Here is a 23386-nt window from a genome sequence, read left to right on the forward strand (position 1 = left end):
ACAGAATAAATTCTTTTCTACTGCTGAAGTATTGAAGTCAGTTAAGCATTCTTCAATATTTCATTGAAATTTAATCACTGTGAGTCAGAGTTTTATCTTCATTAGGCGCATAGCCACATGAATTTAGGATCAGAGTCATTTTTGACTTGTAGCTTATAGTCAGGTTATTGTGCAAGAGAAAAACTGCACTGTGAGGAATCATTGACTCTGTCTGGAGTTTCTTTTATCTGAGGTAAATTAATTTAGTCTGTCTGTGAGGCATATTAGACAGTAAATTCTGAGAGTTTTGTAAAAGCCAGTAGCTCATAGGAGTTTTCTGCAGTGCCACAGTTTCTGCAGTGCCGCAATTATCTCCACTACATCTGTGAATACAGCCCTTTCCAACAACAAAGTAATGATTTTTAGCATTGTCACAGTAGGGTAAATATCAATAGCATCAATATCAAATATCAATAAAAGATTCATGCTTGGACGTGGGGAAATGTGTGTACAAATACACACCTGCAAAGACAGAGAGAACATGGCAGGGAAAGGACTACACCCTAAGTGTTGGGTTTGAAAGCAATCTTAAAATAAATGAAAAGCCCTTGAGACACTTGGACACAGGATTTTTTTCATCTCTACTATCTCTGGAGAGAGGCACAAGGGATGAAACATGGGTGTGTTCTGCTTGAGATGGCTCCAGCTGCTGTGGAAACAAAGGCAGCTCCTAAGCAGATTTTCAGGACCAAAGACAGCTCTTATTAGACCACTCCCACTTTGCTTCTTTTACTAGGTATATGAGGGAAATGGGGGGGTTCCTTTGACAGACAGTTGGATACAGGCTACATCCTCCCATCCTGTACAGCCAGAGCTGCTGTTCAGCAGGTTTGCAGCTTCATTTCTTCTGTGGGTGACCGGCCTTCCGTCATTTTGGTGTGAGAGAGAAATAAGGAAGGAAATTAAACTTCTAAAAAAAATTTGAAACATCTACAAAGTTGGCTGACTTCCCCAGCAAGAAAGTAAGAAAGGCTATCTCATCAGTCAAGATGCTCATCTGACCCTTATTCTCTCTTCATGTCAAAGACAGACACTGTGCCTTGCTGGAGTCCTGCCACAGACTGGTGGTTCTGCCTGTCCTAATTCCACATGTCACAGGATTGGCACTGTCTGGGTGTGACCTAGGAAGAGGCCTGAAACAATATTTAGAGAGATGAACTCAGAACCCAGCAGTTGTGTATCAAGTGGTACAGAAGCAAGTTTAGGACTCCCTCTAACCCAGCCCACTGCAGAAAAGCCAAAATCAGCAGTTCTGCTAATGTAGCACAACTTTGCAGTACTTCATAAGGGAGTAAAATTTCCTTATTCTCATGTTCATATGCTCTGAGCTGCACTCTGGTACTTCTAAGGTAACCATTTATCGACAAAAGAAGGGAACATGCTTTCCCAAGTGCACTTTTATTTGACTTTAATCACTGAAGATCTAAGAAAACTCCCAGCCCATACAGTGGTTACAGAGGATCATGCTTAAGTTTCCTCTTTAGGTTTACATTGGGTATTAAAAATGTTGAGTCAAATGCTGATTACTATACTGGTAATACTCATAACAAATATATGTATGGGAAAATGGAGTCCTATAACTAATACACCGTACAATGCAGTGCTGGCTGTTCTCCCCAGAGAAGCCTGAAATCTGATATTTCTATGTAGTGATTTTTAAAAGTATTTACTGTGCTTCTTTTCTAGGAATAAGTCTGACTTTTGACTTTTTAGTCGTTCTGAAGGGATCACGCTGAGGTTTTGATGCTGCTTGGTGTAATGAATCAATGTTCAGCTCAGCCTTTTTCTTCCTAAATATCAACGAACATTTGGCAAATTTCTACTACTGCTCATTTTGACAGGATGAGGACAGCATTCCCTTGTCTGATAGCAGAGGTGACTAATGATTCTGTATTCTTCAAGCACACAGAAAATTGTGCATTTAGTACCTTTGTTCATTTGATTTGAATTTTATTCCACTCTCCTTTTTAGGGTAATTTTTGCATGTTCTACTTATTTAAGCGATCTGGAGTTACAGCAGGAAAGCTCAGAGAAGATTTTACAGAATGAAGAATTTGAGTTTTTCAGTCTTTACCCTTGAAGCTCTCCAAAGAAGAGCAATCTGTCAGTCTCTTCCTTCATCACTCTTTGAGAGTTTTTCAAGCAAAGATAAAGAAAAATCCATTCTTTCATTTCCCTTTCAACCGTACAGAGCACTCTTACACATTATTTCACAGAATTTATAGTTTTTCAGTAAAATTATTCATAAGCTGCTTTTCATTGTCTGTAATGACCTCATATGGATGCCTATAACAAGTAAAAGCTTTTGTTCTCCTTGTAAACAATGAAATATCCATGCCTGCAGAAACCTCCAGGAATTATGACTAGCAATTAATCATGGTAAAGGAATAATAGACCTTAAAGCAGATCTGGATGTGGCTGTATCAACAGACTTGATGCCGTACCTACCATTTATTGTATTTGGGGATTTTGTGCAAACAAATTAACTTCTTGATCACCTGCTCACTGTCTGAGTCTATTTGATGTTAAAACCATATTCAGAAATTTAAGCCGTAAGTGGGTAAATCTCAGGAGCCAGGTAAAATTTTAATCAATTGGTGAAGTTGAAACATAAGAAGAAATTCTTCTCTCTTCTAAAAATTACACCATCAAACCTAAAGAGAACAATTGGGGTTCTCTTAAATAAAATGGAGATGCAAAATTTGAGTAGTCCTATATTTATGAACTCATTTAATATGCAACTTTGTTAAAGAGTAGGCTTTCTTTCCTTTTCTGGTACTTAAAAATATTTTGCATACTTTCTGCAAGTGAGAACTAATTTTAGGATGGCCAAATATATATTTGCAAAGTATATAGCTGATAGCTGGAAGAGAAGAAAATCTAAATAACACTGCTCAAGATTTCCTCTTTCCAGTGAGTTCACTAATGGGATGTACAGCCTGGATTCTGGACTGCTGATATTCACTAGGCTGCTAGAAGTCTGCTTTTAGACTCCTAATTGTGGAGAGTTGGTAAAATGTAAATAAATAGTAGACTACTTTTTGCTAAACTTTGTTCATGTACCAGAAATCTGTGGCACTTATCTAAGATCCTTTATCAGAGAAATATATTGCTACATGACAAAACATATTTCTAGACAATAAAATCATGTTACTATTTGAAGCTATAACTGACTTCTCATTTTATTTCTCCTGGCATCATTATAAACTAAAATTTGTTTTCTTGCTGGATGGGTTTTACTTTCCTTTTCAGTAAGGATTTTGTCGCTCTTCATGCAGTACACTTTCAGTCCAGGCTCAGCTTTGAAAGAAGCAGGGTGTCTCTGGCTGGTTTTGGTAGCACAAACTGAAAGGATGTAACTGTCTGCTATCCTTTAGTAGAGCATTCCAAAATTCAATATCTTCATGTCTTTCTAGGCTATTCAGTCCTTCTAGCCTTCCTTTTCCTTTGCTTTATGTGCAATACCCAGAAAATGACAAAATGTAAGACCTCTGCTTTAAGAAATGCCTTCATTACATATCTATGATATCTGTTACTTTTTTTTTTTTTTTTTTTTTTTTTTTTCTGTTTTCTTTTTTTGTTTTCTTACTTAGGAGACAATATTTTCTGACCATTATTGATTTTTGCACCCCTTGTTCTTATTCTGCATATGAGAAAAAATTCCTGAATGTTACTGTAAAGGTCACCTTGGATCATTCTGCTTTTCTTTACCTTGTATGTGCCTCATGCAAATTTTTGTTCCAAAATATTTTTTCTCTCTTCCAGCTCAGAATCTAGGAGCTTGATGATTACTTTGCTTGTATGTTTTTCAAAAAGTTTCCTCAGTTTACAAGTAACAAACAAGTCTTCTGTATCCCTTTTACACCGTAAAATATATTTCCAGTGTTTGTTAATTGGGTAGAGGGTTTGCCAGAGAGGTTCTCTAAACATAGGTAAGCTATGTCTGTGTCTTTGGTGAGTTGGCAGATATTCCTTTAGTTCTTTTTTCTAGAATTGGTAAATGCAGTTCTCCCTTTCTTTCCCCTGGGAATTAAACTATTTTTTCAACCTTCATGATAAGAGAGATAAGTGAGATTCTGGTAGATAACCATTCCTTATCTCTTGAGAATATCCACAATAAGTTCAATCACTGAGGCAGGGAAACACTTGAATGATATGTGTTTAAACTTTTTAAATAATGCATAAATTATGCCTTAAACTAATGCTGACACTCTTTTGTACAAACTGATATATCAGTGTATACGTATTACACAGTGCAATATATAATATGTATATGTATATGCACATACAGATTGATATCCATTTAATTTAATTTCATTTCATTTCATTTTGTTTCATTTCATTTCATTTCAAGATTCTTTCTTTTGGTTGGAATAATTAGAATAGTCTTGTCAGCTGTTAGCTGACTCCACATTTCTATTACCAGTGCACAAAGATTTTTTTGACAGAAGAACTTGAAACAGCATGTTGAAGTTTGCTTTGGCCAGCCAATTACAAAATATGGGCAAACATAACTTCAGGCAGTGCCTGGAGCTTTTGTCATTCTGGCACGACCTTCTGGACATAAAATTATCCTGTGTGGTAGGACACCAAGTTTCTACAGCACATGAGAGTTTCAACATGACCTAAGTGCTCTGAGCTGTGAGCAGGGTCAAAATTGCTACTAAGTCACCGAGAGTCCTGTTCATCTCAGCTCTCATGAGCTCTTACAGAAAAAGGAGGTGGGTGTCTATTAACCGCTATAGGATCCCTTCATTATAATTTACACAGATTTCACTGCCTGGAAATAAGTGGAAAACCCTGCTTGTAACCCTCAAGGACAGCATATGGCTGAATCTGACAGCTGTGTTCTGCCAGGAAAATAGCAGATTCCCTTTTCCAAATTAATTTCATTTGAGTTTCTAAATGTGCGCATTACTTCTAATGTTGCTCCCTTCTGGTAACCTCTGCTGGTTGGAGGCGTGACCTTTTCTGATGTAACTGTCTAACACTGCAAAAAAGAATTCTGAATTACTTGAGTCAGAGAGAATAATCATGACACTTCAGCCAAGTGTACGAGCCATTTGTCTATAAAAACCTGGGAAAAGTGTGTCTCAGGATCCAAATTCTGCTTAATGACTTGAACATCCCTTTCATGGAAAACTTTTACCTTTCCCCATCTTTAGAAACAGGGTGGTTGTAATATGTTGCTTCCACTGTCAGTTGCTAGCTTTACATACTGTTGAGTAATCTAAAATATTCTGGCTGGCTTTTTGAAACATTGCTGTGAATGATGAGAGCTTTCTAACTCCACATTTACGTGTGGATACAGAGTGAATTCATTAGTGTGCCTCTGCATTATTTCCATAAATACTTCAGCTTCACGTTTACTAACAGAAATATTGTGTGGGCTTTCAATTACCCAGCTAATGAGCTTAAATATGTTTTAGTTGGATTTGAATTAGTGTGAGGAATTTTTTTTCTGAGGCAGTTAGTATAATGAGGTGAAAGGTGTTCTGTGTGCTGCTGAATAGCTTGGGTGTGACTGGATTAATCTTTAGTACTGACAAGGTTTTCCCTACAAAGATAAAATTGAAAACTCGGGGTACTAAATGTCTGCTTCTGTTGTGTCCACATGAAAGAAATTATAGCACAGATCGGGGAGCCTGAAAGTCTAATTTTGTGTTGTCATACCAACATGAACCAAAATGAGATTGTCCCAGAGCAGTAGCTTGCACCTAAACAGCTGAAGTGAGCACCTTCATTGATTCAAAGCATCAGAAGACATTTCTGGTGATCTTCATCCAAGTGCCTCACCCATTGAGCCTGACTGTGGTTTGCAAGAATTTTTTTGAGAATTATAAAGGGAAGAGAGAAATGACAATGGAGGGGGCCATTGTACCCTGGAACCTTGAACCATGGTTTCTCTTTCTCAGCCTTGTGAAATAATGTTCCCTAGAGGCCTACACTTTCCTCTGTCACCTGATAAATTACTCCAAAGTACCCCCAGGGGATATTATTCAGCAGTCTATTAAAAAATTTTATATTCTCTGAGCCAATAGTTTAAAGTTTGGGTTGGTTTTTTTACTTTCCCTTATAGCACAAGGCATATATTTAATATCAGTATCTCTCTGGTTCATCATCTTCTGACAGGCATATCAGTTGCTTTTGTCTCTACCTTCTCTTCCCCACCTCCAACCCCACTTTTCCAAAAGAGCAGGAAAGAACCTAAGCAAATTAGGAAATAATAATTAAATGATATGTGCTGTGTGTTTTATTTGACAAGAGAGATTCTCTGAAGGGCAGCTAGATAAATGAGTGATGAGAAGATAAGTTTCAGAAAAGCAAGAAGGGATTTGTGTTTAATAATAAATGCTCCATCTGAAAGCAAAATTATGATTCCGTATCATAAAACCCTCCAAAACTAATAAAATAAAAATGCAAGAAATTATTCATGCTGGGTTGATTTAGTGTTTACTGCAAAAGTCTGGTTACCTCCTGGTATTATCTGACATTTCCTTATGTAGGCATGACTGACAGAGGAATTATGCCCTGTTGCTAATACTAACAAACATCTCTTTTCCCAGGACACCAGAAATAAAACTGTGATTTTTCCAAGATGCAGGTCAAAATAGGTCTCTGCCTTTCCCAGATTCTAAATTAAAAAAATCTTGAATCAGGTGCCAAAAGACAGATCTCACTATTTTTTTACCCGTTTTTTTTTTTGTTTTTTTTTTTGTTTTTTTTTTGTTTTTGTTTTTGTTCCTTTGGTTGTTCTTTTTTTAATTCCTCAGGCCTTACGATGATCTGAAGACACATATTCAAGGATTTCTTTTGAAATCTGAAAGGTCAGAAATTAATTTCCATTGTTAGCTTAATTTTAAATAATGTTTTAGATTCTATTTTCATTCCACCACTACAGAAACTGGGGCTTTCTAGGATAAAAAACCAGAAAAAATTACACCAGAACATCCGATAAAACTTTCAAGCAAATCACAAAAGTTGGCAGCCAAGAAGAATGCTTAGTCTGCAGCCCAAATTTGGCAATTGCAAGCTCTTGCTTCCAGGCAATACATCAGGTGTGACATTTTCACTTCAATTTAGATCCTTCTAGTCTTCCTCTGATATTTTCTGCCTTTTTCTCCTGATTTCTTTATCTTTGTCCTCCATCTGAGGTCTTTTCACTTCCCTATCTTTACAATTGTCTTGGCTTTGCTGAAAGATCTTCAAATTTTTACATGATTTTTAGTCAATCTCTCACCAGTATGCCCCTGCTGATACTTTTCCTCTCCCCTTTCTCTACCAGCCTACTTCTATCCTACTGAGATTGAAGGGAAGGTGGACACTACCTGAAATGTAGGACTCTCTCAGACCCTTCTACAACACTCAATGGCAAATTACCTGGAATATTTTCTTCTTTTTTTTTTTCCTCTAGAAAAATAAATATATGAAACTGGACTGAAGGAAGAAAAAACAAACCAACAAATATCTTAAAATAGGAGACAAATTTATTAATGAAAAAAAAGGATACTGCTTGTCATTAAATTTTTCCTGGAAAATGAAGATTGTTCAGATTCCAGTGTTTAACTTTTCTGGACTGATTTCTAGTCCTGAGAGTAATATTTTGCACTGAAGTGAAAGTAACTTTATCTAAGAGGAAGTTTAGGAGTGCACAGTGAGACTGGTATTTTCACAGTAAGGCTTTACTATACAGAAAAATGGTGTGCTAACTAATATAATTTTACAAAACAATTGCTATTTCACCCTTGCACCCCTCTTTCTCTTTCTTTTTCCCTCCTCATGACAAATTATAGTGAATAATGACACCATCGATTAGCAATGGCCAACAATTAGTGTACAGTCTGCAACACCCACAAAATTCACACCCAAGGAACTGAGCTTTTTAAACTTTGTTTTCACCTTTTCCTGATACAGCATTTAATAAATTAGCATGACTCTATTTTGAAGTCCTAGCATTCATTTCAGAAGGAGAAATTGTATACAGGTAGTATATAGACCCAGACTGTAAAACAAAAACTGTGCAAAGATAGAATATAGTGAAAAGAAAAAAGAAAAAGAAAAGAAAAGGAAAAGAAAAGAAAGAAAAGAAAAGAAAAGAAAAGAAAAAAGAAAAGCAATGGTCTAGTTACTATAGAGCTGAGTCTTGGAAGTTGCAAGTACCTTCCCAAAGGAATTGCCTTGAAAGGTCCCTGCAAGTTCTGTGATTAAAGCAGTTTTAGACTGAAACTAGATAGTATCATATTCCTCCTTTGATGGCATAAAGGAAGATAATTGCCTAGCCAATTAACCTAATCTGGATTTTGTCTAATTTGTCTGTTTTGCATAACCACACTGTTAACCAGCAGTTCAGTTCTGCTAATCCCCAGTGCTACATAGAAGAAAAGAACCATTTGTATATTACAGTGTAATCACAATATCTACTAATTTCCTCCGATACACTACAGGCCTCTTTTGAAAGGAGATTGCTGGCATTATCCCCATTTTATAAATGAGAAGCCTTACAGTACAGCAAAATGATTTCTCAGGAACTGAGAGTTACTGATAAAGTGGAGCCTGATATCAGTGAAGCTGATAAAGGAAGAATAAAACTCAGTTATCCTAAATTCTCTGCACAGTTCACTCTCTGCAAGCTTCAGTGCTCACTTGCATCTGGGATTATGACAGAAGTCTGCAGCAAACCTTTTTCCCCTGCATTTCTAACTAATTTATTTTCTAATTTTCTTAATATCACTACACATCAAAGTGAATTATTACAAATTTTCTTGCTTTCTCTATGTTGTGTCCACAAGGACATAACAAGGACAGTTTAGTGGTGATACAAAATAAGATTGACTTCAAATAAGAGTTCCAGCACTCTCCTTCCATTTTTTTCCAAAGTGTCTCATGGACTCATTTTGGTACTTTCACAAAATGAGACACAAATCTCCATGGATTGAAGGGAATGCATTGTCTGAAAAAGCCCGGCAAACCTTCATGGCTTCATAGCTCTTCATCCCACATTAACTCTCCAAGGAGAATCTGTCTACTGTTCTATTTCAGAAAGTTATGCCATGCCCCAATCCTGGCCAGAGGTCTCCTCCTCTTCCAGTAACTAAAGCTCTTGTACCAAAGAATGACAGAAGGGGGCTTTTCCCTGTAAATTAAGAAGGTCAGTTGTAAGACCCCTATCCTCATATCATTCCCTATAGAGGGAGGATTTTTGGAGAGGTCAGAAACTTGTTAATATATTAATAGTTTTCTTTGGGATATTTTGACCTTCAGATAGGATTCAGAAGCTAGATTAAAAATCAGATAACAAAATCCTGGCAGGAATATAGAGATTTGCCTGCTCCTCCTACTCCAAAGAGGATAAACCCAATGAGAAAGGCAGAAATGACTGTGCTTTATATGTCTGGACAGTGAGATTTCCATAAGATTTTCAAATTGTGTCTTGACCTAGCCAGAACTAAATTTACACTTTCCCCTTTGACATATTTGTGTGTTTGTTTTCCCAGTCCTCACTGCTCCAGGACTTCTTAAACTGGATAGATTAAAACCTTTCATAACCTATAATCTATAAGCAAGTTTTTCATTAGTTGATCTCCTCCTGCACTTAGTCAACTATCACTTGTTTGGTTTTTTTCCTGAAGAAAAGCTAATATCAAATTTAGATCTTTATTCCTCTTTTGTGATAAGAAGCATCTCTGCAAGGTCACCCTGCCCTGAAGAGCAGGTGGACATTATCAAGTTGTTGCTTCAAGATACCACAGTTGTTAAGTATGTTTGCTATCAGAGGGCTGGCAGGTGAACACCAGGATCTTCTGAGTTCCAGAAGATAACAACTTAAAAAAAAGCTATTTTTGATCTCTAATGCATCAGATTCTTGTGATCTGGAACCAACTTTCTGTGTTTAGGTGATGAGTGGACTCAACAAGCCTTGCAAGATCTCTGCCTAGACCCAGTTTTGCTGGCCCCTCTTAGGTTTGCAGCAGCTCTGTGCTCTTGAGTCCCAGAGTTAATGGCACGGTGGCCCATGATTATTGGCAGTGCACCCATGGAGGAGCCATGAAGAGACACCCCCTCTTAGGCAGCAAAGCAAAGACTGAAGCGGCATCTTGCAGCTACCTGTGCTGGGGACAATCAAAGAAAGAGTCATCAATATCCCAGAATGAAAATATATCTGCATTGATTTTAGATGTGGGGAGCGTTAAGAGATGTCATCCATCGTATCTAATTGGCAGCATGTTTGGGGAGGATAGACCGAAGCATGGAGCCATGCCGAAATACTCTTAAAATTTGGCAAGTTTAAGAGAACAAGATTGCTTTCAATGTAACATAGAAAACTACATCTGAAATTAATTACTTAACTCCTAGTACTCCTGAAATTGTTGCTTATTCCTATGCTTAGCTGTGCCTTAGCAGAATAATTTGAATATTTTACAAGAGCATTTAAAGTTTATTTGCAGAAACAACCAAAATTCTTTATTTTAGATGTATATGGAGACTTGATTGCTTTTTCCTTAATTGGGACTACAACTGTAATCTTTTAAAAACACATTATTAGTCCCAATATTATTACAGATGTGTCTTCCAGGATTCATTGAATTTAGAAATGACTCTGTTTCTTTTTAAGGCTAAGACAAGGTTTTTATTATAGCACATTTCAACACAGTTAACCTGTCCAAGCCTTAGGACTAGTTATGGCCTCACTTTTGTACATTCAAAAATGGATTGGCTATACACTTCTTGCTGCTATTCATCACCTGCCAGTCCTTGAAATATTCTAGGCAGTTACATTTCCTTGGAAGCTTGTGTGTTTGAAGAAAGCAAGCTATAAATGATTTGGGCTATCAGTGTTCACTGGAATTGGGCATAAGTGTGAGGCTGAACAACTGTATTTCTATTTTTGTATGTTTGCTTGCTTTTTAAAAAGAGCCACATCCTTACCTGAGGTCAGACTGAAGGGTTGTGTAAGTGGTGAGAAAGCCTACACGCAAAGACCACCAGACACGTGCAAAGATGTAAAGTGTGTAAACCCAGGTGTTTGCTGCTTGTTCAGAGAGAGTAGTCACTCTTATCTCTGTGTTTCACCAGTGCAAAGCCAAAGGAACCACTCTAACAGGTGGTGTTACAGTCCTGTTTTTCCAAGGGTTATGACCCAACTCCAAGACCCTGTTTGTGGGGTTCACTACTCTTTCTGATAGCAGTGCAACTTGTTTGTAATGAGGTTTTACAGTGAAATGACTTCAAAATGACTTAACAGCTGCAGACTTTTTTTAAGTTTTGGTCTGGGAGTGGGGGTGAAATGTGGAGTATAGCACTACAGAAGGAGACAGGAAGCAATTGGTGAAACTATTCAAGAGTTTAAAATCAAATGTTTAATGATCAATAGCATTCTGTTATTCCATATATCTTCTTTGGTGTGTGCATATATGTCCCTGAACAATTCAACAAAGTGAAGTCTGCTGTGAGCAGAGGTGCTCTATTCACAGAGCCACAGGGAGAGCAGAACAATTAGAAATAGCTTGATACCAAACATTTCAACTTTTGGAACCATTTTAGCAACAGTATCTGGAGTCTTTCATGAGGGCTGTTTTATGACCTCTCAGCTCATTCTGAATAGTTCATCTATATCTGTGTCAAACAGCTACATTAGGATGATAAATGTGCCTAGAATTTCAAATACAACATTGAGTAAACCTGCCAGATGATGTTTATATTCCAAGTGTCTCTCACCGATATTTCTTTTCCTTACAGATTTTTTTTTCTGTGTTTGTTTGCTTTTTAAAAAGGAGCCACATCCTTGCCTGTGGCCAGACTGAAGGGTTGAGTAAGTGGCGTGAATGCATAAATGCAAAGATGATCAGAAAATCATCTTTGGAGTGCCTTGACGTTGCTGCTTCTCTGTGCAGGTCTGTTCCCTCCCACTGCACAGAAGGTGCTCTGCAGAGCTGCAGTTTGTGCTGGCTGTGGCAGTGATGTGAGGCTAAGGAAGCCTGGCGCTCCTACAAGGAGTCTGCCTCATTCCTGTGCCCAGGCCTTACCATCCCAAATAGTCACACCAGCTCACTGTGTGCTCTAAGTGTCTGTAGGACTCCCTTGTGCAAAAGACCTGCAGGTCTAAGTCATAATGGGCTATTTTAATTTCAGCTTTTTTTTCTCTTGCCCAAGCCTGTAATGTGGCAGTAATGAGAAACATGCATGGGGTATCTCTCTGGTGTTATTCTTGGCTACCCACCAGGCACCAAATCTGGGATTCTCCACTCTGTTTCACTAATGTGCTGCAATTTTCACCGGTTTGAAATGGGGGTAGACCATGTTCATTCCCATCTGCTAATTTTGAATGCTAGCGATGCTCTAATATTGCATGAGTTCAAATGACTGCTTAAGTGTTGTGGCAGCAAAGAATAACGCCCATAAATGTCCCAACTTGGAGCACAGCTTCAGTCCAGCTATTTGGTTTTTGGAAATGGATTTATACATGAGTAGAATTTTTTATTTTAAAGAAACCTTCTTATCTCCATCCCTATATCTTCCTACCTCTCCTCACATTTCCACAGCCCATACTGCCACTGCCAGTATTCCTTTTTCACTCACACGAGGGAAGGTGGTTGCAGTGATAAATTTTTGGCAAAGATGATGATGGTAGCTGCATTTTTAGGAGATATTTCCCACAGTGTGGAGTAGGAGGATGAGGAAAGTAAGTGGGAGAGTGTAGAAAAAGAGAGAAATGATTGCCTGCCTTTCATTCTCAGTCAGTGAGAAAACAGAGTGTAGACCCTTGCCTTCACAAGGTAAGTAACCTGCTGATGTTAGACAGTAAATGTTCAGGCACCTGTGAAGTGATGTGACAACTGCCACGTTGAGACTCAGCAAGCACAAGGGTCATTTGCATACTCAGCAAGAACTGCTCTTTGTGTGCTTTTATTCTGAGTTACTTGTTCAAGTCTGAATATATTTCAGATGCAAGTGAGGAGAAAAAGAATCCTCAGTTTAGTTCGGTCTGCTTTTTCTTATTCCCTTTATTGCACAGTTGAGAACTGGCCCTCAAAACTTGCGTGTTACTGAATGCTGAGATGTTGAATCCTCAGGAGCTGGGAAGCTGGAATGATTGAATTTTATGGCTCTGAATTTTATGGCTCCCCTCTGTCACTACTCGGAACAGTTAATATCATGTTGTTCTAATCTCTGTTCTTTCTTTTACATTTGTGTCAAGAATAACCAATTCTTTTTTCTTTTTATTTTCCTTTTTTTTTTTTTTTTTTTTTTTATTTCAAGAATGATACCAGCTACAAACAAGGCCTTTGTTGTAACCAACCTTGTTTCTGGAACAGGCTATGACCTCTGCGTCCTGGCAATGTGGGATGACACAGCCACAACCCTTACTGCCACCAATATTGTGGGATGTGCCCAGTTCTTCACCAAAGAAGACTACCCTCAGTGCCAGTCGATGCACAGTCAGTTCTTGGGTGGGACCATGATTCTGATCATTGGAGGCATCATTGTGGCGACCCTGTTGGTATTCATTGTAATCCTCATGGTCCGCTATAAGGTCTGCAACAATTCCCAGGGCAAGATGTCAAATGTCAGCAATGTCTACTCACAGACAAATGGAGCACAACCAGTTCAGAATGGAGTCTTGCCCCAAGTCAATCCCAAAGTGGTGGTGAGAAATGAACTTATGGAATTTAACTGTCAGTCTGCGCGGAGCAGCATCTCCTCTTCCTCCAGCTCCGCAAATAGCCGTGACTGTGACAACTACAGCCTCCAAAGTGAACAGGGCACATTGTCCAGTAAATGGAGGCCTCCTTCCCGGTCAAAACACAATATTGACCGGCTAATGGGAGCTTTTGCCTCCCTGGAACTGAAATGTCAGAAAAAGGAGGAAATGACAGACTCCAGAACTTCCACGGTGGCCCGCCACTCGGACAAAGAGCCACTGCTGGGCCAGACAGAGTCCAAACTCCGCAGCTTCCTCATGTTGCCTCTGGAGGGCAAAACTAAACGTAGCCATTCTTTTGACATGGGGGACTTTGCCACATCTCAGTGTTGCACCTACCCAAAAAAGATAACAAACATTTGGACAAAGAGGAGCCTCTCGGTCAACGGCATGCTTTTGCAGTATGATGACAATGACCTAACAGGGGCCAAAGGGACTTTCGGGAGCTCAGAGTGGGTAATGGAAAGCACAGTGTAAATATCAGTGTCTCCCCCTTTCTCTTCTCCCCTCATGTGTTATAAAGTGTGGTTTGCTTCAGGCCCATGCAATTGGAAGGAGAGGGGAGGAAACATTTTCTGTTGTACTGGCCAAAAAGATAGGCAAGCAAGCTACAGGAATATTAAAAGAGAAAGAGGGTCATGAAATGTGAATAGGCACATATGGTACCATTCCTGTCTGGCCCCAACTAAACCATGCGTGAATGTTTCAAGGAATTTGCTAGTTGCATTTAGCATTGCTTTCCAAAAGTTACTCAGACTCCTGGTGAACCTTCACACAAGATTAAACAAGGAGGATGAAAAAGATTTTAACAGCAGAAATTTAATTTTACAAGGTTTCTTTTTACTTTCTTTCTTTATTTTTCTTTTTGGTTTTGTTTTTTGTTTGTTTTTTTTTTTTTTTTTTTTCTAATGGCCCCTTTTTTTTTTTTTTTTTTTAACTGATGTATAAATGAAAAGCCTTCTTTTCCTTTTTTTTTTAAAGACAGAAATACACTTCTGTGGATATGACTGGTGCTAGGATATATCTGGTTGTCATTCCAAGGAATCTTCTCGAAAGTGCAGGCAGGGCACCCACAGAGGCAGATCAGAGTACATTGTTTAGCATAATCTCATGGTCTTAACTGTGACATCTGGGCAAACAATATTTGTTGTTGAGTGGACTTTTGGTTGGTATTTAATTATTTCTCTTCTGTTTTGATTTTTTACTGCTTTTGAGTTGCTTTTTTTCCCACAGCACAAGGTATGTTTCCATGCATATTTTGGTTTTGTTTTCAGCCTCATCAAATTCCCCAGATGGAAAGGAGGATATGTACAAAGCTCAAATATCTGATGTACTGTATAACCTGCTTCTAATACCATCCCTTTTTGTCCTAGGAAAAATTAAATCTAGGGACAAATAAAAAAAAAATCATCCTCTTTCTTCCATCTCCTTCATAACCTCTTTTTGTCAATGCTCAAGGCAGATTGCAGCAGATATTGATATCTGTAGGAATGTTGCTGTCAAAGATGGGGAAAATAGTTATCAGCATACCCTAGTAAAGGATAAAAAAAGGGGAAACAAAAGTAGCTCCTGAGAGCTCTCCACATTATGGATAGCAGTGGCTTCTGGTAGGAGTCATGCTCTCACAATTACAGACTTGAACCCTACTGTGACTAAAGCTCCTTGTCTGTACAGCCACCATTACATGTCTTGACTGTATCAGTATCATCAGAAAAATTAAGTTTTTGTGTATTTCAGGGGATTGGTTATGTTCCAAATTAGCCACAGATGCTGAGTAAAATTTGGGTATCACAGAGGAGGGGGTGTCCCATGTATCCCCTGCATTACATAAAGCCCTTCCCCAGCCTGGTGCACTCCTACTCCCCTGTCTCTCATCCTCAGGAAGATACTTATAACAGGAGCTCTTCAGGGTTTGCAAATGGATTCCCAAATTGGTTTTTGGTGAGCATTGCTGTGGTTGTAGAAAATACACATGGTCTATCCAGCAAAATTTATTTTCCTTACCAATTTTACTGTGTTTTCTAGCATTTTGCTGGCTACTGTAACTGTCCTGTCATTTGTCCATTTATTTGTTTGATCAGCTGTTGAGAACCATTCTGAAATTGCACACTGTTACTATGATTTTGTAAAAGAGGTGGAGAAAGTATGCAAGGCACGGAGAAAATAACACATGAAAAAACTCTATGTATATTTTTTTTAAAAGGTTCAGAGATATATTGTGACATGGCTGTGTACTTGATCTTGTATTCGTCATGTTTCCTACTTGGAGTTTTAGATAACGACATCCCTGTGATCAGAATATTTTTTTCCTTTATTTTCCTTCTCTTTTTTTTTTCTTTTGCTACAAAATGTACAGTAAAAACATCCTTGCAAAAAAAAAAAAGCCTCTGCTTTTCATTTATTTGTTATTCTGTGGTCTGCTTTGAAACCTAAGAAGTAATTATTTTTTAAATTATCTTTAAAATTTAGATGTTTGCTTTTTCTTTCCCACAAACTGTCTTTGACTTCAGGATTTTAGGTATAAAGCAGGAATCAAGAAATACATACCTTTTTGGAATGCATGAAAAAAAGATCTTGTAAAAAGCATTTCACCTCTTTTCCTGTTGTTTCATTTATACAGGTCTATATTACTAGAGTACTCTAAACTCTGACCTAAAATCCCCAGACAGAAGAGGTAGCATTTTTAGACTTAGGACCTGACTTTCTGTAGGTTTTTGCTCAGATTCTTGCTCACCAACAGCATTAATAGATTCAAGAGACATCCAGTCAAACTTTGTTTGGAACATTTTTCAAACTCTCTGCTTTTCTCACACTTTCTGAGACGAATGACACCTCCAGTGCCAGAATCTACATAATCCAACTGTCCAGATGGCAGTTCATATTAACCATTAATTACATGTACACTTATGTTACACTGAAAACTCTTAAAGAATTTCTTGTAGTGAGTTAGTTATTTTCTTTTCCTTGTTCCACTGTGCTGCAGTTGGATATTTTTATGTCGCTACTTCGCTCTGAACATGACATCTGGGTTGTTTTTAATTTAGACATTGAGTTCAACTTAAATATTAGTAACATATGCAGCCATGAATTTTCAAAATATATCACTTAAAGATGAATACTCTTTCACGTTCTCATATAAAATTAAAAGAAGTAAGCCAACAGATGCAGTTTTAAAATAATGGATAGTTGCCAAAGAACCAAGGTAATAAATTCCACGCTCTAGCAGCTGCATTTATTATGGTTAATCATAATATTAATTCATTTAGCTTTAATGAATGAGGCTCAATCCACACCAGCTGATTTGCAAATACTGAGCAAAATTAAACAGGTGCCGGGCATCTATCTTTTGTGCTGACAGTACTTGGGAGGAAAAGGATTGAGGGACTCAGAGGTGAGGCAGAGAGCCTTACATTGAGTCAGCAAGTGGCCAGCCATCAGAAAGGGTTGGAGTTACTTATGGGTTGTGATCATCCTTCAGGTGCCACCAGTCACTGCCCTACTTCCACTATCAACAAAGCAGGCCTTTGGAATTATCCTGTGGCTTCCTCTGTATCCCTCTGAGAGCTACTGAAGGCAGCTCTGTAGTTTGGGTTACAGCCTGAATCCATGCCCCAGTTGCTAAGGTGCAATCAAGGCCCCAGGGTACTCCACACACAATCTGACCAATCTCTACCTTGCCTCTGTTTTCCTTGTGTATCTCACTCAGCACCTCTGGGTTTGATTATTCTTCTGTAGAGCTGCCATAGTACCATAGTAGGGGTTCTTTTTTGCCTCACTTCTGAGCAAAACTGCACATCAGTGCTTCCCAAAATGATACATAGATGCCCTCTTACTTGGTGCAATAAATATTTTCACTCATCACTGAGGAGCTGAGATAGCTTCAATGGCCGAGCCCTCTCAACTCAGAAGAGAGAAAAAGAGAGAACTTCTACACTGAGAAGTCTATATGGTGTCTCTTGAGTTTATATGGAGCAGTCTGATGTGCAGCTGCACCAACCCTGTTTTAGGGGCAAAGGTCAGGTAATGCAGATAGTAAGGAGAAAAAGAGAGATCAACAAGAGCCTTCAGAAAAGAGAAGTCCAAGAAATTAGGAGGGCTAGAGAATTTAATGTGAAGTCTATAGGAATAATTGAAGACATCTGCATATGCATACGTAACTCCTGTAAGTTAATTTTTTGAGGTGTTTTATAATAATGGAACTAGCTTTTTTCCTAAAAGTGTATGTCATTGGCTTGAAAGAAGATATGATTCTACTGTTAAATTACACAGTTAGGCCTGCTAAAAATCCATCCCAAATCCCCAAAATATCATCCTATCATTCTGGAGAATATTAAGTAAGATAACAAAATGAAAATTTCTGAAAGTAGTGATTATGTGGATTTCATTTGATGTCTGCTAAGAACAAAATGGTTGTATGAAATGAAAATAAAAGTGTGTGTGTGTGCCTGTGTACATATGCATAGCAAAGCAGACCAGACTATTTCCTTACATTTATATCTTTACAGATTACGTGAATTGGAATATATTTCTGGTTTCAAATGTTCTTTCTGAGTTTACCAGCTCTAGAGAACAGCAAACTTTCCCACTTTCCTTAGAGGAAGATAACTCATTTGATATGTCTCCAAACTACACACAGTACTTGGTTATGATTTGGATTAATTCATTTGTAAAGCAATGCATAACAAAGAAATGAGAGGTGTCTCTGCCCAACATGATGTGAGATTGAAAAGGTGGTAGATTTTCCTTTTCTAAACTTCTTTATATTTCACATCATGGGACTGATCTGCTCTGGCAAGAGAAGAAAATAATATTCTGCTTGTTTCATTTCCAACTCTTCACCCAGCAAAAGGTTGCAAAGACAGATAAAAAAAGACAGCCCTTGGAGGTTTCTGAATGAGTGCAATAAATGCAGCAACTTTAATACAACAAATTTAAGCACATTCTAACCTGGAGGGCAATGAATAATTGCACCTGATAGCTAAAAAAATATTTTAGTCTTTGAACAGCCTGAATGTCACATCTGCTTGCAATGTTTTGCACCCATTAGCCCGTGGGTAACCCACAGTACACCATATGGTGCTCCCTTCTACTCCTTGCAGCCTGTTTCTCTGGAACCTTTTCTCAGTGACTCTCTGTGTTCAGTGTTTGTAATTGGGCAATTCTGGATGTGGAATTATCAAGAAACTTTATTAGTATCTTGCATATTTCACCTTTAAATTCCCCTAAACATGATGATCAAATCCCTCTGTAAACATTAAATTAGGGCTGGTTTTAGGCTGTGGGTCTGATGAAAACCAAATCAGAGTGCCTTGAAACTCTTGCTTTCAATATAGGAATTTTATGTTCTGTAGTATGTTTTCCTTGTCCTAATTAACCACTCCTTAATCCCCAAAGGTACAGCACTCCTTAGCATCAGCTGTCAGAAGGCCCTACTACATGAAACAGTGCCAGATGCTTATTCCCGGTATTACACTTCCAACAGATGGCAAATGTCAGAGATATAAATACACATCCAGATACAGATATATCAGCAAGTGCAGGCATTTGTATTCATGCATATACGTCCCCATGCACAGGTGTACATGTTGCACTCTTTATCTGTATGGTTTATGATTTACAGGTTTCCTAGCTTGGTAATAAAGGAACATTTCCATTTTTCATTAAATACTAGTAAAAGAGAGGGAGAGAGAGAGCAGAAACCTCTTTTTTATAAGAAACAAATTAGTTGATAAGCTGCACTTCATCCCAGCTGGGAGACATCAGTGCTTCAAATAAAGTTAATTGGTGGAATGGGTTCCCTCATTTCCTACCACCACAGTGAAGGCTCAACTCCTCTGTTAGCTCATTTATTCAGCTGATGCTCCCACCACATGATGCAGATAAGTCTCCTGTCAATGAGGACTTGTGTTCTGCAGGGAAGCAAGCAGCCACAGGGAGTTACTGTTCTGCATTCACTGTCCCTGTTTGGGCTCTTAAATGTGCTCTGACCATCTTGTGCATTAGTTAGTTACCTTGTTTCTTGGGAGAAGGCAGGATCACTTGTTATACTCAGTCACATGAGGTGCCCAGGTGCAAGGCTAGAGAAACTGGTGGGAAAGAGAAACACTGAAAATCAATGGCCTGTACAAGAAGAAAATAAAAACTTTAAATCCACAAATCTTAGTTACCTGTGCAGTTACAGAGGTGGGCATCAACTTATGGCAAAAGTTTGCCCATAATATTTTTTTCATGCAATGAGAAATTGAATGGATATCTTAGATGACACTTTTAAAGTTCCTTCTGGGGGACTAGTAATTTTAAAGTATTAATACTCCTCTTCAATGAATAATGCAGACTAGTTTAATGCTGGGCTGTTAAACACCACCTATACCATTTATGTGTCAAATCACAAGATAGTGTCTGAACAGGAAAAAAAGGCTGTTGTTTCAGGGAAGCCATTCCTCTTTGACAATGCTGTTGGTTTACAGGCATGAAATGCACACTCTGAGAAGGCAAAGGCATGACAAAATGCCATCTTTATGCCCTGAGTCTTGATGAGACTTAAAGTAAAATCCAAAGAGTGGATGTGTTAATCTTCCTTCCTTTGAACATGAGTCAGAGAAGGGAAAATTCAAATAATTAGGCTCATAAATGTGATGTGCCGTGGACAGAAAAATGATGCTCCTCAGACGGATGAGATCCAAGTGCTGCAGCAGGGAGTTGGATGGTTCTATCACTGGTAGAACAGTCATGCACAAAGGCTGCTGAAGCAGGATCCAAAGAGGTCACAGATGAGACAGGAGGCATGGAGATGTAGATGGAGAAGTAGGAACATGTTAGATCCAGCTGTTCCATATCTAATAAATCGTTCTATCCTAGTATCCTGTGATACGACACTAGTTATTTCAGAGAAAGTACCTTTGGAAAACTTCAGAGAACTCTGTCCCAAAGCCTGATGGCTGCACATCCTTTTCCCCCTCTCCATAAAGAAGCAAAGAATTCCTTCAAAAGTTCACACGCTGAAAAATAAAGCACAGCAGAATTAAAATTAGGAAAAAAAAAAAAAAAAAAGCTCTGAGTATTTCCTCTTCTTTTAGAGTTCCTGCCTTTGAGTCTCTCAAGCCTGACTGAACAAGATAGTTCTTGTCATCTGTGACTGGGTCACGTGAGGGACTTGGAAATGGACAGGTGAGTATTTGCAGAGATTATGAGAATATTACTCATTTGCAAGAAGGATACAGTGCACCTTCTGTGTGCTTCACTGTCACTAAATGCAGACCAAAGTGCAGACCAAAGGTAACAGAAGCAGAAACAACATTAAAACACATAGCAACTTTACAAAATATGAAACTTTGGGCCATAATGCAAAAAAAACGAAAAAACAAACAAACAAAAACTCCATCACCTCAAACAATGACTTCCTCACCTTGTTTTGAGAAAAAAATACCAGCTACTCATTCTTTTTTTTCAAATACACCTCTGGATGTATATATAATAAATAATCTCTGCAGAAAAAAAGATCCATCTAAGAGATCATTGCATGCTACCAGGTTGTTTAATAATATCTGGAGATCACATAAGAAACACTCAATATAGCACCAATTTGATATAAGAAACTGGTGTTCTTTTTTTTTTTTTTTTCTTGTTTAAGAAGACCATAAATGATGGCTTTCTACGGAAGAAACCCCAGTGGGATTGTGGACCTTTAAAATCAAGTTGGTGGCCAATTCCAAGCTCAGCAGGTGCATGAAAATGCAAACAGGCCTGAGGCCATTAGTACAAATGCTTTTAACAGCTGCCAGAGAGCCTCCGCTTGCTGTATGGTTGGGCTGCTACACAAACACATCCAAAATGACTGCACAGACCCAAATGATTGAAATGTAGCTGCATGTGATATGCTGAGTGTTAATTAATGGGCAGCACTGGTTAGAAGTCATGAATGCAGATGAGAGCAATGCAGTTTTAGCTGCAACTTCTGGGCTACAGTTTTCTGTACCCACTGGGTGCCCAAATCAGAGCATTACTGCTGGTCTGGGCCACCAGAATCTGAGAGTGAAGCCACCTGGGTTGTATTTCCCTTACAAAGAACACAGAGCACAGTCTGAATAAGGTTTAGGAGCATTTCCCTCCTTGGGGAATTTAGGTTACAGAATCCTGCAGAAAGTCTGTCTGGAAGGAGAACCCCACTTCTGCCATTTAGATCAGCCTGTAAGAACTTGAGTTTATTTGAAATAGAAGGAACTTACATCTCTAGCCTAGCCTTCCAGGACTCACCACCTTCCTCATCACTCTACTTCTCTCCTATCCCTCCAGCCCCCTTTCCCATCCCCTTATGAGATTTTATTCCTTCTCTGTTTCCTTTCTTTACTGATTTATCATTCTATTTTGGGCAAGAGGCTATTTTCCATCTGCTGTACACACCAGCCCAGGCAGTGCCATGAAGTAGCTGCACACGACATGAGAGTGAACATGGCTGATGTGATTTCTGGCCATGCTCCATTCTCAGTTACTCTACTGCAACTTTGCTGCTGACTGCATTGACTTACAATTACAACTGTAATTGTAACTGATGATTACAATTACAGTTGTTTGAATTCTTCAGTGTTAACAAGACAACCAAATGAACTGAGATCCTTCATCACTCACAATCTCAGGACCCAAATTTCTGCAGATGTATCTGTTATCATCCTTTAGTGTTCTCTCAATGGGCGCATGAACTCAGTTCAATACTGGGGACATTGCTATATTTTCACTCCTAATTAATAATTTGGGGGTGGCCATTTCAGTGTGATTTTTCCAGAACAATCACTGAGCAAACAATTGACCATAAATACAGGCTAAAAAGACTCCCATCCTGCTTCCAGCAGGATACAAAGCATAGACATTAAGAATATCAAACTGGTGAGCCAGTTTTTAAGGAGCTAAAATGTATTATCATGTCAGATATGTTAGATTTGCTATTAATGTCACCATGTTTAAATTGCATCTGGCATTAATATGGATGATACCAGGTGAGGAACTTCGGAATTAATCTCCAGGACAGGTGACCTGGATTTTAGTGAAGAGAGGATCTCCCACCCTTCAGGTACATTATAGTTTCCTGCATATTTTTGAGTATCTGCTCTATATGTTTAGTAAGATAATTACTGTAAATATTTGTTTTATGTACTTATATAACTTCATTCCCATGGATGTAGAATGCAGTGTGGCGTGTTCCCATTATCCATACTATTTGTGGTATATATAGATGGGCCACACTGTTGTTCAGAATGAAATCCCATACAGATGCCATATATTTTTCAAAATCCACAAAAATAAATATCCAGTCTTTCAGGAATTTATGCCCTTAGTACAAACCAGAGTGGGAAAATAAGAGCTAAATATGAAATAACTATTGACATTATGACACATATTGACATATGACTATCCATATATGCTTTCTGCCCAAAACTTTAACCCCAAATATTCTGAGCAGAGCTAGATCTGAATTCGTCTGGTCTTAAACTCCCTCACAGCCCCCAGTATAACCTTTCCAGTGCTAGAAACCGGTATAAGTTACAGCAGTTCTACAGGTCTAAATTCTTGTCTTCTTTTCTGTCATCTCCATCTCTTAAAGCAGGATTTATTTAGCAGTCTTTCCCAAAAGAGTGGGGGGGATATTTTCCCAAT

At 38.4% G+C, this 23386-nt stretch overlaps 1 protein-coding gene across 1 annotated transcript in view; it reads left to right on the forward strand.

Moving 5' to 3' along the window:
• The window catches only part of LOC121340690 (leucine-rich repeat and fibronectin type-III domain-containing protein 2-like), a 34284-nt gene extending 20069 nt beyond the window's left edge, over positions 1–14215 (forward strand). Inside the window, exon 2 of the mRNA XM_041413608.1 lies at positions 13297–14215. Within this exon, the coding sequence (XP_041269542.1) occupies positions 13297–14215 (919 nt within the window). The remainder of the gene's footprint in view (positions 1–13296) is intronic.
• Positions 14216–23386: the final 9171 nt, after the last annotated feature.

This window comes from Onychostruthus taczanowskii, unplaced genomic scaffold (genome assembly GCF_017590055.1).
Source record: "Onychostruthus taczanowskii isolate IOZ18803 unplaced genomic scaffold, ASM1759005v1 scaffold42, whole genome shotgun sequence".
NCBI lineage: Eukaryota > Metazoa > Chordata > Aves > Passeriformes > Passeridae > Onychostruthus > Onychostruthus taczanowskii.